Raw genomic sequence first — 13,402 nt, forward strand, 5'->3', positions numbered from 1 at the left:
TTGCCACCGTTTTTGTTCCAAGTCCAAGTGCAAGGCGGTGCTGCCACTGTGGTCTGCGGTCCGCGGGTGGTGTGTGGTTTTACTTTTCTTCGCTCCTTTTATCGTTTTGCCAACCGTTGAGGTGGTGGTGCCGGAGGCAGGTGAAGCGAATCATAATACAGTAAAGAAACGAAAAAAAAACCCTTTCACTATCAGACCTCGATCGATCGTGGTTATTATTGTCGTGGGGACAGGAGGATGGAGGAGTAGGGAAATGTTTTCAAAATATCATTTGTATCATAACTTTTAGGATTTAAATGTTTTTGATTTGCATAATTGTGTTAGATTTTGATGGATTTATCCTATCCTATTGACCCAATTTCTAATCTTATACAAATTTTCACTTATTGTAGAGAGTCATGACTAGATGTATGCCAAATTAATGTAAACAACGCTGAACATCGTTTGGTGGGTCCTGAAAACATTCAAACAAACATATTAAAGAAAAACACACACACACACACACACACACACACACACACACACACACACACACATGTTTGTCTCTTCTGTTTGAATTTAAATTAAAATGCGCGCAAAAGCAAAACACATGCTCCGCCGATGCGCAACAAACCGCACAAGCACGCACAAACACCGCACGGGAGAGGAAAGTGCAATCCAAGACACCAGGTACAGAGGGGCAGGGGTGGAAGTAGGATTAATTGTAAATTGCGAATTATACATTTACCAAGAGAGAGAGAGAGCAAGAGAGGGCGAAAGGAACGCGGCACTGTTTACCATTAGGAAATCCTAATTATCTTGCGCAAACGTGGCGAGCGGGCGGGTAGTCGTTCGCGTCCAACCGCGCGCGGTGGTTTGCGGAAATCAAAGTTTAGAAAAAAAGACTTCCACCAGCGCCTACTATGTATGATACGGTAACAACCACACGCGGCCGATTGCTACTACTGCTCGATAAGCAAATCGAAGCAGGCCAACCGGGGGAAGTGTTTAGTTTTTGATTGAAAAACGAAAAGACTGTGGGGGCAGACCACAGACCCTACAAACATTCTCAAACTCAATCTGTTTTGGGAATGCTTTTGATTGTAAGTGTAAAAGCCGAACCCTTTTTGAAGGCAGTTGCAGCCAGCATTCCATAAAAGAAGTCCATTTTTCCTAAACCGCAAACACCAGTAACTTCCAATGGAGGAAATGCATACCGCACTCAAGTGGAATGAAAAAAAAAGGAAGGGCAAACAGAAAGGGGTTGCGTTTTTCCAGCTACAAGCAGCTGGAGGGAAAATCCTTCCGTTAAGCCCTCCTATCACCCTATCACACTGCATTATGTAAGGGTGGCGCAAACAACGGCGGCAGGAAGTGTGTGCCTCGCCTCATCCTATTCTGCGCAACAGCTGTACGCAAAAGCTCTACACGACGCACGCAATACGAAGCGAGGCCGAGCCGAGCTTCCACGTGGTGCCGAACGAGTAACGAAATAGACGCGTGCTCACGGGAGAAGGGAGCCGCGATTGGGATTGGATGGGGGGTTTGGTCTCTCCCCGCCCGATCCGGAACCGGTACCACTACAAACACACTCATATATATAGTCTTCGTGGTTCGGTGTGTTAGATCGTACTCAGTCAGCGACCGTCGATCAGCGAAGAAGCAGCAGCAGCAGCATTGAAAGCGGCTTTATCGGTTTATGTGAGGTTGTGAACACCAAAAGTGAATAATAATAGTGTCCCATTGCACAAAGTGTGTGTGCGTGCATACAAAAATGGCCAAAAAGTGTAGCAGTACCGTCATCTTGCTCCAGTGCTGTCTGGTGTTGCTGATACCATCGTTGTGCAGTGTGTTTGCCAAAAAGCAGCAGGAGGACCAAAAACCTGAAGGTCAGTGTGCGTGTGTGTTTCGGTGTGAAGCAACCTACAAAAGATTGTGAAGAGGTTTAAAGCAAGTTAAATAAGAAATCCGCTTTAATGGATGACTCACGTACAGAAAGTGTGGCCATCGATTCGGTAGATTCATTCGCCGAAGCCACGCAACGTCAGCGCGTAACGGGTTCTTTGCCTTTGCTCACCCCCATTCCGGTACGATCGCCATCATGATCATCATCATCATCATCGGTGCGTGAGCTTCTTCAAACCACCACGAATACACACACATACGCGCGCTCAGTGTTCCCGGTGGGGTCAGGTGGTCGAGTTCTTGGGGGATGGAATCATCCACCTGGAACCGGTTTTCCACGACTCACTTTCTTTACGTGTGTTGGTTGGTTCTGGCATGCTGCACATTCGTCGGTATTGTGTAAACTGTGGCTAGAAGACAGAAAAGAGCGGGAATGTATGATTCTGGCGTTAAAGCATTAAAATGACCTAACTTTCACCGTCGATTCGGCTTATCTTGTAGTTGCAATTTTAGGTCCTTTTTAATAGGATTTGATCAAATGTTACATTTTGTTAAATGATATTAAATCCAAATACATTCTCTAACAACTTCCGCGTCACACTTCTTCACCCCCCATAGAGAGCCTTTTCGAGCAGGACCTCGGCGATCAGTTCAAGATCGACGCCTCGACCCAAGGCCTGCAGAAGGTGAACCTGCGCTGCGGGGCCGACTCGATGCGCATCGAGCTCAAGACGGAGGAAGACTTCCAGGGCGTGATGTACACGCGCGGTAGCTACTACAAGCAAACCGAACCATGCTTCGTCAAGCCGGAACGGGCCGGCCGAACGCTCGAGATGAAGTTCAATCTCGACCAGTGCCAGACGGTCAACAATGGGGAGGTGTACTCCAACATCGTCGTGGTGCAGCACGATCCCGACATTGTGACGCCCGGTGATGCCGCGTTCGCCGTGGAGTGTGACTTCCGGAAGCCGCGCGGTGTGACGGTCAGCTCGGAGATCCAGGCACGGGATAGGTAATTATATGAAAGAAAGAGCGTCAACGGGAGGTCAGAAGAGGGGTCCAGTAGGGAGGGAGGATTAAAGGATTTAAGCAGATAAGCGTTCCGTTTCAGACACTTTTGTACCATAGCTAAGGAATTGTTTAAATTACTCGTTTTTTTGCTTTTATGTTCCCGTTTTCCACCCCTCACACGCACAACACTCTCACAACACCACATACACGCCGGGCCGAGAAGCGAGGAGGAAACACCGACACCGTCGTCACGCATTACACTGACCAGTCCGGATCCGTCGGCAAACACACAAACACCGAACGAACACAACTCGGTGCACAGCGCGTCCGGCACGGTCACGTTCGTGCCGAGCCGGTTCCGCAACGCGTCGTCCCACCAGCTCCCGGAGCAGCGGGTCCGCGGGACGGTCGAAACGGTCGAAATTCCACAGCACACAACACCACAAGAACAGCAAGCAAACGATGATCAAGATCACGATCACGATGAGTTGTGATTTTGGTGTGTGGTGTTAGGCGAAAAGCCCGATCACCACCTGCAAGGGTCATTGTGGTCATTAATTTATTGAAACTAGAGAGAAAATGTCATCTTCCATCGCTAATCTCCGTCCCCGAATATTAACCCGTTTTTTGTATCCCAATTTTCTCTACGCTCTTCTCCCACAGCATTGATACGTCCAAAGCTAACGCAACCGCTTCCTATCCACCCACCGATTAATACAACTCCCTCTCCCTGTGGACCCTTCCCTCCTCCTTGCCCCACTCGCCAGAGAACTAACCAGAGGTAATGTAAGTTCCTTCTTCTTCGGTCAACCGAAAACATAATCCCCCCACCCCTTACCCTTACAACCCCCCAACCCTTACACAACACTGACTGGGGTGTATCAAACTTCCAAGCGCGTCACTGTTCTAAGTGATCCCATAGGTAGTGTGAAAAAGTGTTAAAAAGTGTTGATTAAAGTAATAAAACTAAACGTTGTGAAAATGTCAAAAAATGTGTGTAACATAACGGAAGAAACGAAAGAAAAAGGCATTCAAAACGCTCACTTACCTCGCGTTATATCTCGTTCGCTTCACATCTAATTATCATCATGATTCGATTTGCTTCAAAGCCGCAGTAGTACTTTATGTGTATTTTATATGAGCTATCTCTCTCCTTCTTCTTTAATATTTTTACCGCAATTGAACTTTCCATTAGTTTCTTAATAATCATCTTAGCGATTCAACGTAACTCTTCTCTGTTTTGTTTCGCGTACGCGCACATGCTATACATATTCCGCCTTCTTCAGCTTTTTTCTAACGTACACACACGGAGGTTTTACTCCCTTCGATAGCGGGGTGTGTGTGTTCCCAGCAATTTCCCCCCCCCTTCCCTCAATCTGAGTCCGTTCCATAATATTCTATAATTCAAGCGTTTTTCCTGCGACGCGCGCACACTGGAAAACAACAAGCGTTTAAGGTACACACACCACCATCACACTCGCGAGCAATGCAATGCAATGGGGCCTTGCCTTTTAGGAGAGAAAAAAGGGAGAATACATCGATTGTATTCAATAATTTTCGCCAATCATAATATTATCACCAAATTTTGCAATTGCTTACACAACGCAAACGTCTGTGTTCTCTTCTTCCAATCTCTCTTGCGTTTCGAATGTTTCCTTCCCTTCCTAATCACGAGGACGACGACGACGATCACCACGATGTGGTGGGCGCGCGCTTTCTTCCTTTTTTCGCCTCTGTAAATAGAGCCGAGACAATGCGCAACAACACAAAGCAAGGCAAAGTAGAGTAGAGCGGTGAAAGTAAAAAACCCTAAATAGAAACCTTAAACGTGTATGTGTCCATGCGGCGGAAACGATAATCTTAACACATTTCCGCTCAAAACGAATGCTGTTTCCTTTCTGCCTTCAATCTCAACTTATTGCATCGATCCACACTCACACACTGCTTCGCTTCTCCTGCTCTCTCTGTGGACGCCTTTGGGTATAGTGCAACAACACGCCCTTTTATCTACTATCTGTGTAAATGTATAGCTAGCTTCTAAATAGTTTCTGTTGCAGTTTTCTTGCTGTTTATCTTTTCCTAGTAAGCCCTATCTATTCACGATTTGTTGTGTTGTGTGTGTTTCACATTCTTTTAGTAGTTTCTCTCGTTTCTCGTTTCCTTCTGCTCTACATATCCCTCTCTTGTTAACATCATACATATCTCTTCATATTAATCGTTTTGCTTTGCTTTCTTTGCATTTTACCCAATTCGTATTCGTTTAACTCTTGCACTATACACTATAATTTTTAAATTATTATCAAATAAGTTTGGTTTTCGCATCCTACACACACACACACACATACACTCACACACGACGTGTGTGTTCGCGCAAATTAATTAGTATCTCTAACCTTCCTTAAGTCGCCCGCGCACGGTGTTTACAGCCCACGAAACAAACAAAAAATCTAACAATTTCTCTCTTTACACGCGCGTTACTTTTACGCAAACAACAATCTATCGCAAAAACAATACAACTGTGTGTGTGTGTTTAATTCGATCGAATAATAAAATGTGTGGAAAGAACTCTACTCTCTTTGAAACCAAAAAGAAACGGATTAAAACAAACATGCGCCTCTAACCCTAACCAAAAAGCAAAGAGAAAGACACTTCTCTGCACGCACATTTTGCCTCTTCTGGAGAGGGGCGGCGCGGTGCGGGCATGGCAGCAATGAAGAAAAAGAACAAATAGTTAAAATCTGTAATGAGATAAACGGTGCACAACCCACCCACCCACCCTTCTCTGTCTGCTTTCTGCCTAACGTTCCCTGCTGCTCCGTTCCTACTCTTCCCGCTGGGATGGGTCACCGGCACCGACACTGCGCTGTGTGTGATTTCTTCTGCTTCTTCTGCTATCTTTTGGTTACTTTTTACTACCACTACTACTACCCTCTACCCCAGCCGTGTGCTCTCTCTTCGGCGCTACTGGATAAGAGAATATTGTAATGCAAAAAGTACTAGAAGAGCGTACGGGGACACTTTCCTCTCTACAACAACAGCCGAAGCGAATGTTTGAATTTCTGCGCGTTGCACACAAGTGTCTATTAGAGTAGAGTTGAATAGAATGTGTGTGTGTGTGTATGTTTGTGTGTTGCAATGTTTCAGTTCTGCCAAACGCATTACTAACTCGCTCCACACACACACACGCACGCACACACGCAGCGGAAGCTTGCACTATGTTTGATTGGCTTTTGTTTTGCTAGATATTTGTTTTGTACTTACAACCTAAACCTTTACACAACACCAGCGAAGTTTGCAATCTTCCTCCAATTCGACATCGATCCGATCCAAGATCGATCATCTTATCTTCTTGCACAGCGCATTCAAACTCTCCTCCACAGCACAACACAACTGCTTCTACGCGCACGTCGGCTACCGCGCACACGCCGGTTTTCCACAACAATTGGAAACACGTGGGGCGCGACCCAATATATCACACAGCAGACACACATCGAGAAAAAGGATCGGTAACAAGCGGCAGAGGCGGCACCACGCACACAATAATCCCCGCACGAAAGCACGAATGAAGGAAAGGGGAATCGATCGATCCCCACCAACTTTCAATCTTTCCGCGCGTGTCGCCAAAACTGACACAACGAGACCGTGCTGCTGCTCTTGTCCCCGCCGACTGAGACGTTTGGCGTGCCTCTTACTCACTAACCAATCCCACCTCCCGCTGGACGGACTGCAGTGGGACGTCGGTGGCGAGCATTTCCTGCGCGACGGGAGAATCATTGGCACTGCTACGATCGACCGGTGTGGACGCGGTATCGTCCGGGTCTTCCTTCGCTTCCTCTGCCAGCTCCTCGACCGCCAACTCTGGGACGGCATCATCTGCTGTCTCCACTTCCACCTCCGCTTCGTTCTTCTGCCCGTCCTCGTCGTTGCTGGGAGTGGCCGGCGTGATGGTGGTTTCAGTCTTGTGAGCGGCAGCATCCTGCTGTTCTTGTTCGGCGTCCTCCTCGGTGGTTTCCTTCTCCTCCTCGATGCTTTCGTTGCTGCTGTCGCGCTTGGTGGCCTGCAGCTTGCTGCTGCTGCTGCCGCCCGCCGGCGAGCCCGCCTTCATCAGCCTCGGATCGGTGGCGCGGAGCGACTCGGAGTCACCGATGCCGTCCCCGCTGGGACGCAGCACCAGGTAGAGCAGGATGTCCGACAGCGAGATGATGCCGATCACCTTCTTCAGCTCGTCCACCACCACCAGCCGATGGACCTCGACGCGCACGATACGCTCCATGATGGTGTAGAGCGTTTCGTCCAGCGTGCAGTGGTGTACGCCCTCGAACCACGCATTTCGATGTTCGTTTGCCTTCTTCAGGGACACGTCCAGATCGTTGTACGTTTTCTCGGCAGCCAAGTTCTGAAACGGAAGGTGTGTTAGTGGGGGACGGGGTGACGATGATTTCGACTGTGACGACATTAGTTCGCAACAATTCACTCACAATAACATCAAACTTGGCGTAAATGTCCGTCAGGCGCCCCTCGGAGTCGACCATCGGCAGAGCGGACACGCGCCTATCTACGAACTTGTGCAGCGCCGTTATGATGCTGGTATCTTCCGTCGCCGTTTCGATGTTGTTGTAGCTGCCAATGCGCACCTCCCGGAGGGTTTTCTGCATGTACGATGGCTTTGGTAGTTCATTTATCTGCAACGAACGACACGATTGTTAACAAACAGCTCTTTCAACCGTGTGCTTTCACGACCGGCGAGCGTACTTACATATAAAAATAGGAATCTAAGTATCCTCTTGTGAGTTAGTATATACAGCACGTTGCCGGTGACCGGATCGATCACGGGCAGCCGATGGATGCGGTTGTGTACCAGCATCTTGATGGCATCGTACAGCGACGCATCTGGACCGATGCTAACGAGCTTCTTCACGTCCTCCTGTAGCACTTCTGCACAATGTACACACACAAAAGTAAATTACTTATTCTGGCTCGACAGTTCAACCCCCCTTCACAGGTACTTACTTCGCCAAGTGTCCAGCTTGTGCTCCTCGAGCTCGTCCATCGACGCGTTCGGTGATTTGTAATACATTTTTAGAATCTTGATGAAATCGGTGATCGTTAGCATGCCGACAAACTCTTGGCGCTTCGAGTCCCACAGCGGTGCCGCCCGGACGCCGTTGTAGACGAGCGCGTAGAACGCCTTCTTCACCAGCAGCTGGGTGTCGAACACGACCAGCTTGGCGGAGGTCGGCACCAGATCGTAGCACTTATGAAATCGGAAGAACTTGACAAATATCTGCGACTCATCTTCCTCTGCAAAAAAAAAAAAAAAAAAATGAATGCAAACAAAAAGGCAATTAGTCCGAGATTTCAATGATGCACACATACAGCACACTCTCCGAGCTATCGAAATTGAAACTAGACCATCCCACCCCCTCACGAACACTTTCTGGCCGACCTTTCTTCAGCAGCTCCGCCAGATGCCGCTTCCAGGCGCTCGAGATTGCCTCAAACTCCTTTATGCTCTCCAGCGGGTACGTTTCGGTGTTGAAGAAATCGTGGAAGCCGGCCCCCAGAACCAGCCGGCCGGCATAGTTCGAGTAGAAATGCAACGTGGGCCATGGCTCCCGGCCGGCAAACCAGCGCCGCCTGCAGCCATAGTTGGACCGTTTCTTAGGGTTACTAATTTTCTTAAAGTTTGGATTCACATAACACACTGTTGTACGCGCAACCGCGTTTCGAAGAGCAAGGACAAGAGAGACACATTAGGCAAAGGGCGACCACAGACCCTCTCTACAGATCGATTGAACGTTCGAGTGAGTGAGTGTGCGTGTAAAGATGGGCAGCGTGAGGTTGTTGCATTCAAAGCACTTACTGCAGGTGATGTTAAGCAGCGGCAAATGAGCTCCTTTCACATGGTACATGCAGAACAGATATATACACACACAGACAGACATCAAATCTATTACACAAACACGCTCGATCATCACACCACACTCTGCCATGAAGATGTATACACAATTATGAGCGAACAGTGAAGCGAGCGAAGGGAGGGTGTGTCGTGTCGTGTACATCAATGTAAGATACTTTCAGATTTTGCTTCTAAGGCCTCCTCCTCCTCCGGCACCACCACTGCTGCCCCCGTCCGGTTCGGAACAGGACCCCAGACAGCAGCTGCTACTGTCCTGGCTAAGGCTGCTCGCACTCGAGCAGGCAGAGCTGGTGAGATTGGACGCGATGCTGATAGTACGGTGGCTGTGCTCGCTGCTATCGGACATGCTGATGCCACTGCCGAAGCGACTCAAACTGTCCCACGTTCCAATGCCGGGATCCATTCGGGAAGTTGGTGGTAGGTAGTTAGCACAGCAGAGGGATGTTGCAGAGGTATTAGTTTCACACTCACGGAGACACACGCTTGGCGTTAAGCTGCAAACACACATTCACAACATACGGTGCTCTATTTCTTGGTTTGCGGCATATAATGACGGTTCTACAGTGCACAGATAGGAAATGAGTATACTCTACATGATCAAGCGTTTCGACTTCAAGACGCCTTTGAAGTCGTTCACTCTGAACTATAAGTTTATTCTTGCTAACTAGTATGGAGTACAAGATGCCCGCGTCTCGTCTGATCCCACCACTTGTCCTTTACAACTGCACCCTCCCCACAAGTTACGTTGGTTCATGGTCGCCCATCCGGGTGTATGTGTTCAACCACCACACAACTGACACTAATTGATGGCATCTAATGAATGTCGGATTTGTTTTCAATTTACATCCCATATTACCCGCTGCTGCCAAATGGGAACATAATGTCAACGACGCAAGGTGTGGTACAGATTTTCCCCCGCGTTCCTGACCAATGTTCGGCGAAACCGTTGACAGCACCTGTTGACATTCTAGTTTCGGCAGGTTTGTTCGGCAATCGGCCCACTGTTGCTCTTTGAAATTGGCCTCTTATTGGGCCGAAACAGCTTACATTTTGGGATCGTTAAAACCCAAACTCAACAAGAGCAACGACCCTCTGCTGTGATGATGCTACTTTCTCGTTAGATCATCCTCGTAAATCACGGCGCACGAAGGTTTATTCCCAACAGAACATCTCGCACACCAGTGTGTTTACACAGTAGTGCTGCTGCTGCTACTGCTGCTGCCCGCCTTGCGCTAGTGCTAGGGTTGTTACCACCATTGTTGTAAAGTTCAGCCCCTTCCGCTTCCTTTATTCGCGCATGAGAGCTGTACGGTGTCCGCCGCATGACGATCGAATAATTAGCGATGGGGTTGCCGCCGCCGGCATCCATCGCCACCGCCATCTCCCCCTGCTGTTCCATCAACAAGTCTAGACGTTATGGTTGGTGATCGACGCCACCACTTGTAGGATTAAAAATATCATTCACAGTGTTGTACAACCTCGGATTCCTTTTATTCTGTCGCTGTTTTATTACAGGGCAAAAACGAACGATCAGCTGTGACGATGGGGCTACTACATGGGGTCAGCCAGTTCGGGCATTAACGCCTTTGTGACTGTGCTTTAGCCACACACACCGCACACAATCACAACCCCGAGGAGCCTGAAAATAAGATGAATGATTCATGGCAGTCAGCGCACAATGCGCACGTATGCGTCGCATTAATTGATCTTGATTTATCAAAACAGCTCAACACACAAACGCGCGTCCTGACTATTAATAACACAGCTCTCACTGCCACCACCACTACACCTCCACTGTGTCAATGGCAGAGGAGCGAAGTGCAGAGGACGTGCCTCTACTACACTACTGGGCTGGGCGGCTACTGACGATAGAACCATATGTTTGACGGTGGACGGCCAGTCCTCCACGTGTCGCGGGTGGGTCACGATCGACCGGGCGGGGATGTACGCATCAAAAACTGAATTGCCTACGCGCGCGCTCGTGTGACGTCATTCAGGTCACAAAACATCACTCTTACTTCTTCTCAACCGTTTTCGCTCTCTTTCCTTTCCTGTCTCTGATATCTTCATCAAGTAAAACAACAATCTATCTACCATCAAGTATCGGCGCAAAATACGTTAAAATGTGTATTCCTTCCGCGCTCACTGCTACTCTAGATTGGTTTTCTGGCGCGACACATGACTCTCCTCGCTGAGGAGAACGCGTGCCCGCCGAGTATGTGTGTATAGTGAATGATTTCCAATATTTTCCTCGTACGCTCTATTTTTAAAAGTCAATCATGGGGCGCATACACAGTACAGGAAGTCAGCAAACAAAGCGCACACGATATTTGTTTGCCCGTTAGAGAGCAAACCGAAACGGCGTGATCGAACGCTATTGCTACCCCTAAACGGAGAGTATGTGCATTATTAGACGAGGGGAAGTTGATTTCTACGAGCCACAACATCCACAGTGTTAGTAAAGGGGGTACTACACCACACGTGTGCACTACTGTAGCTACAACACATAAAATGCATCCTGCAAACACAGCGAGTGCTGCCAGAGAGAGAGAGTTAGTTGAAACTCCTTTTCGAAACGACAACTAAAATAAAAACTATTCTATCGCTGCGACATTGAGGGTGAATGAGTCGGTTGGTTGGTTGGTTGGTTGGGGAAGGGAAGGAACCATATTTACACAACGATCACCACACTACGCAAAAATGGCAGAGATTGTCGCGGGGCCGGGACGACAACGTTCGCCCTATATCACACAACTGTTCGATAGTTCACTAAACGAGATCACGGATCACAGAAAGATTTGGTATACACTACAACAGTACTACTCTACACCGACGGCGAACCGAAAACACAATCCAGCTGCGTAAGAGGAAGTCGAGGAGATCGCTTCAAACGCGGAAGAAAGAAGAAACGTTCACTACGCAAACGATCGCGACGGAAAGCAAATTCAGGGTTTTCTCTTCTACTGTTCGTTCCGTTTGTTGCTAGTTTCGCCTTCGCCACGATGGTGTGGGGCGATGTGTACAACAAGCACTCCCAGCATTCACCGATCAACTGATCCGTGTGCTGTTCCGACAGCCCCCCGGTAAGCATCGGTGGAGCATTCCGCTTCCGCTGACGACAACAAACGACGATGCTTTAACGCCATTTGCCAGCAGTCTGGTCTGCGCAGCCAGATCCTTTTCTTATACAGAGACGCGGCTTTGCGCACCCCACCAAAAAGGGTAGATCGCGCAAGGGAAGGTGGTGTGTGGTGCGAAAAAGATCTTGCCCCGATCTTGACCGATCTTGACCGAGAGAGCAGAACAGCAGCAACAGCAGCAGCAGCACAAGCAGAGCGTTCGTGCCCGTGGTCCGAAATTACAAACATTCAAGGCAATCTTTAACCGTCGTTCGTGGTCGTCGTCGTCATCAGCCGTCGTCGGCTGTGGTTAATTGCGCATGGTCAGTGAGAGAGAGAGAGAGAAGGGTGTTCGGAATGCTTCCGCAGGGTCAAGTGGTGCTAGCGACACACCGAAAGGGAGGAAAACGAGGGCGTCTTTTCAAATCTTCGTTCAATCTACTGACGGATAGTTTACAGCCGGACTCTGCCGATGATCTACGTACAATATCGTATGCTCACGCATGCTCCCACCCAAGCTGATGGAAAGAAACCCAAGCTCGACAATTGTTTTGGAGCACAAAGGAGGTCGAACAACAGCACTAGAAATTCCAAATGTTCACAGCTACACTCAGGTTCTTCAATCTTGAATATTTAAACCAAAAAGTTCAAAAGTCGCACCATTTTATCTAACTCATCATCGTAACCCAACGAAACGTAATAACATCCTTGTCTAATAAATCTTTCAACTGTCACACACAATTTGACATTTATGAGCGAAGAAGTAACTTTTCTTCGTCATGTCTTATTTCTACATCCTTCGGTCCGGTTGCATCCTTCTATCTTTCGCCGAGACGCTGAGTTAGGTGGCGAGGAGTGGCCAAGTTTTGGCAATCGATCAACCGTTTGAGTGAAAAGCGAACAAACAAGTGCAGTCTGTGGCGCATACTGCAGGGATACAGAAGATCATCAAGCGAAGAAGAACAACAAGATGAACGGGCGAGAGGTGGCGCCCCGACAGGGCCAAAATATCGATCACGTAAGGTTTATAAATACATCCACAAAACAGCGGAAAACATGAGACCCAGCAATCATATATCAGAGACACAACACTCACCTAGATCCGACAGCGGAACCTTCTCCAGGAATGGGTCGGCAACGGGCAGCTAAAATGAGACAAAAACACAGAAAGGAAAGATTCCATTACTAATCGTTTCTTTTGCGCAGCACACCAGCAACAGAGCAAGTAGCAATAATGGATGGATGTGATCAATGGGGTAAAAGTGCGTTTAATCGAGCGTCTTCTTAGGCCAACATTACGTTTTGACTGTTGTGGGCGCTGGTCGAACGACGCAGAACATTCTTGCGCAGTGAGTGGCTGAAGCGCGAGTACCAGGTCGGCGAGGTGTAGTAGTACTTGATGCTGGTCGGCATCGACGTCGACAGCGGACAGTCCGCGAGCTGGCTGGGCGAAACCGGGCTGCTTATG

The 13,402-nt window shown here is 48.4% G+C and overlaps 2 protein-coding genes across 9 annotated transcripts in view; one reads left to right on the forward strand and one right to left on the reverse strand.

The window, feature by feature from the left end:
* The first annotated feature begins 1,611 nt into the window (after positions 1 to 1,611).
* LOC120898291 lies at positions 1,612 to 3,881 on the forward strand. Its single transcript, XM_040303936.1, has 3 exons — positions 1,612 to 1,868; positions 2,503 to 2,896; positions 3,119 to 3,881. The coding sequence occupies exons 1-3, from the start codon at positions 1,754 to 1,756 to the stop codon at positions 3,387 to 3,389; spliced, it is 780 nt and encodes a 259-aa protein (XP_040159870.1). The 5' UTR covers positions 1,612 to 1,753; the 3' UTR covers positions 3,390 to 3,881.
* A 132-nt stretch (positions 3,882 to 4,013) lies between these two features.
* LOC120898279 overlaps positions 4,014 to 13,402 on the reverse strand; it is a 60,213-nt gene continuing 50,824 nt past the window's right edge. For all 8 annotated transcript variants that reach the window (XM_040303891.1, XM_040303895.1, XM_040303896.1 and 5 more), the window contains 5 exons: positions 13,031 to 13,079; positions 7,906 to 8,196; positions 7,652 to 7,830; positions 7,374 to 7,577; positions 4,014 to 7,291 (listed from right to left, as the gene is read on the reverse strand). In XM_040303891.1, the coding sequence (XP_040159825.1) occupies positions 6,584 to 7,291; positions 7,374 to 7,577; positions 7,652 to 7,830; positions 7,906 to 8,196; positions 13,031 to 13,079 (1,431 nt within the window). In that variant the 3' untranslated portion in view covers positions 4,014 to 6,583. The remainder of the gene's footprint in view (positions 7,292 to 7,373; positions 7,578 to 7,651; positions 7,831 to 7,905; positions 8,197 to 13,030; positions 13,080 to 13,402) is intronic.

The sequence above is a fragment of the Anopheles arabiensis genome, chromosome 2 (assembly GCF_016920715.1).
Source record: "Anopheles arabiensis isolate DONGOLA chromosome 2, AaraD3, whole genome shotgun sequence".
Taxonomy (NCBI): Eukaryota; Metazoa; Arthropoda; class Insecta; order Diptera; family Culicidae; genus Anopheles; species Anopheles arabiensis.

Excerpts from the sequence above, each read along its gene's own strand:
- LOC120898291 (XM_040303936.1), top strand. The coding sequence starts at position 1,754 with ATGGCCAAAAAGTGTAGCAGTACCGTCATCTTGCTCCAGTGCTGTCTG. Across the intron at positions 1,869-2,502 it reads GGAGGACCAAAAACCTGAAG|AGAGCCTTTTCGAGCAGGAC; the intron begins GTCAGTGTGCGT and ends CACCCCCCATAG. Across the intron at positions 2,897-3,118 it reads GAGATCCAGGCACGGGATAG|CGAGGAGGAAACACCGACAC; the intron begins GTAATTATATGA and ends CGGGCCGAGAAG.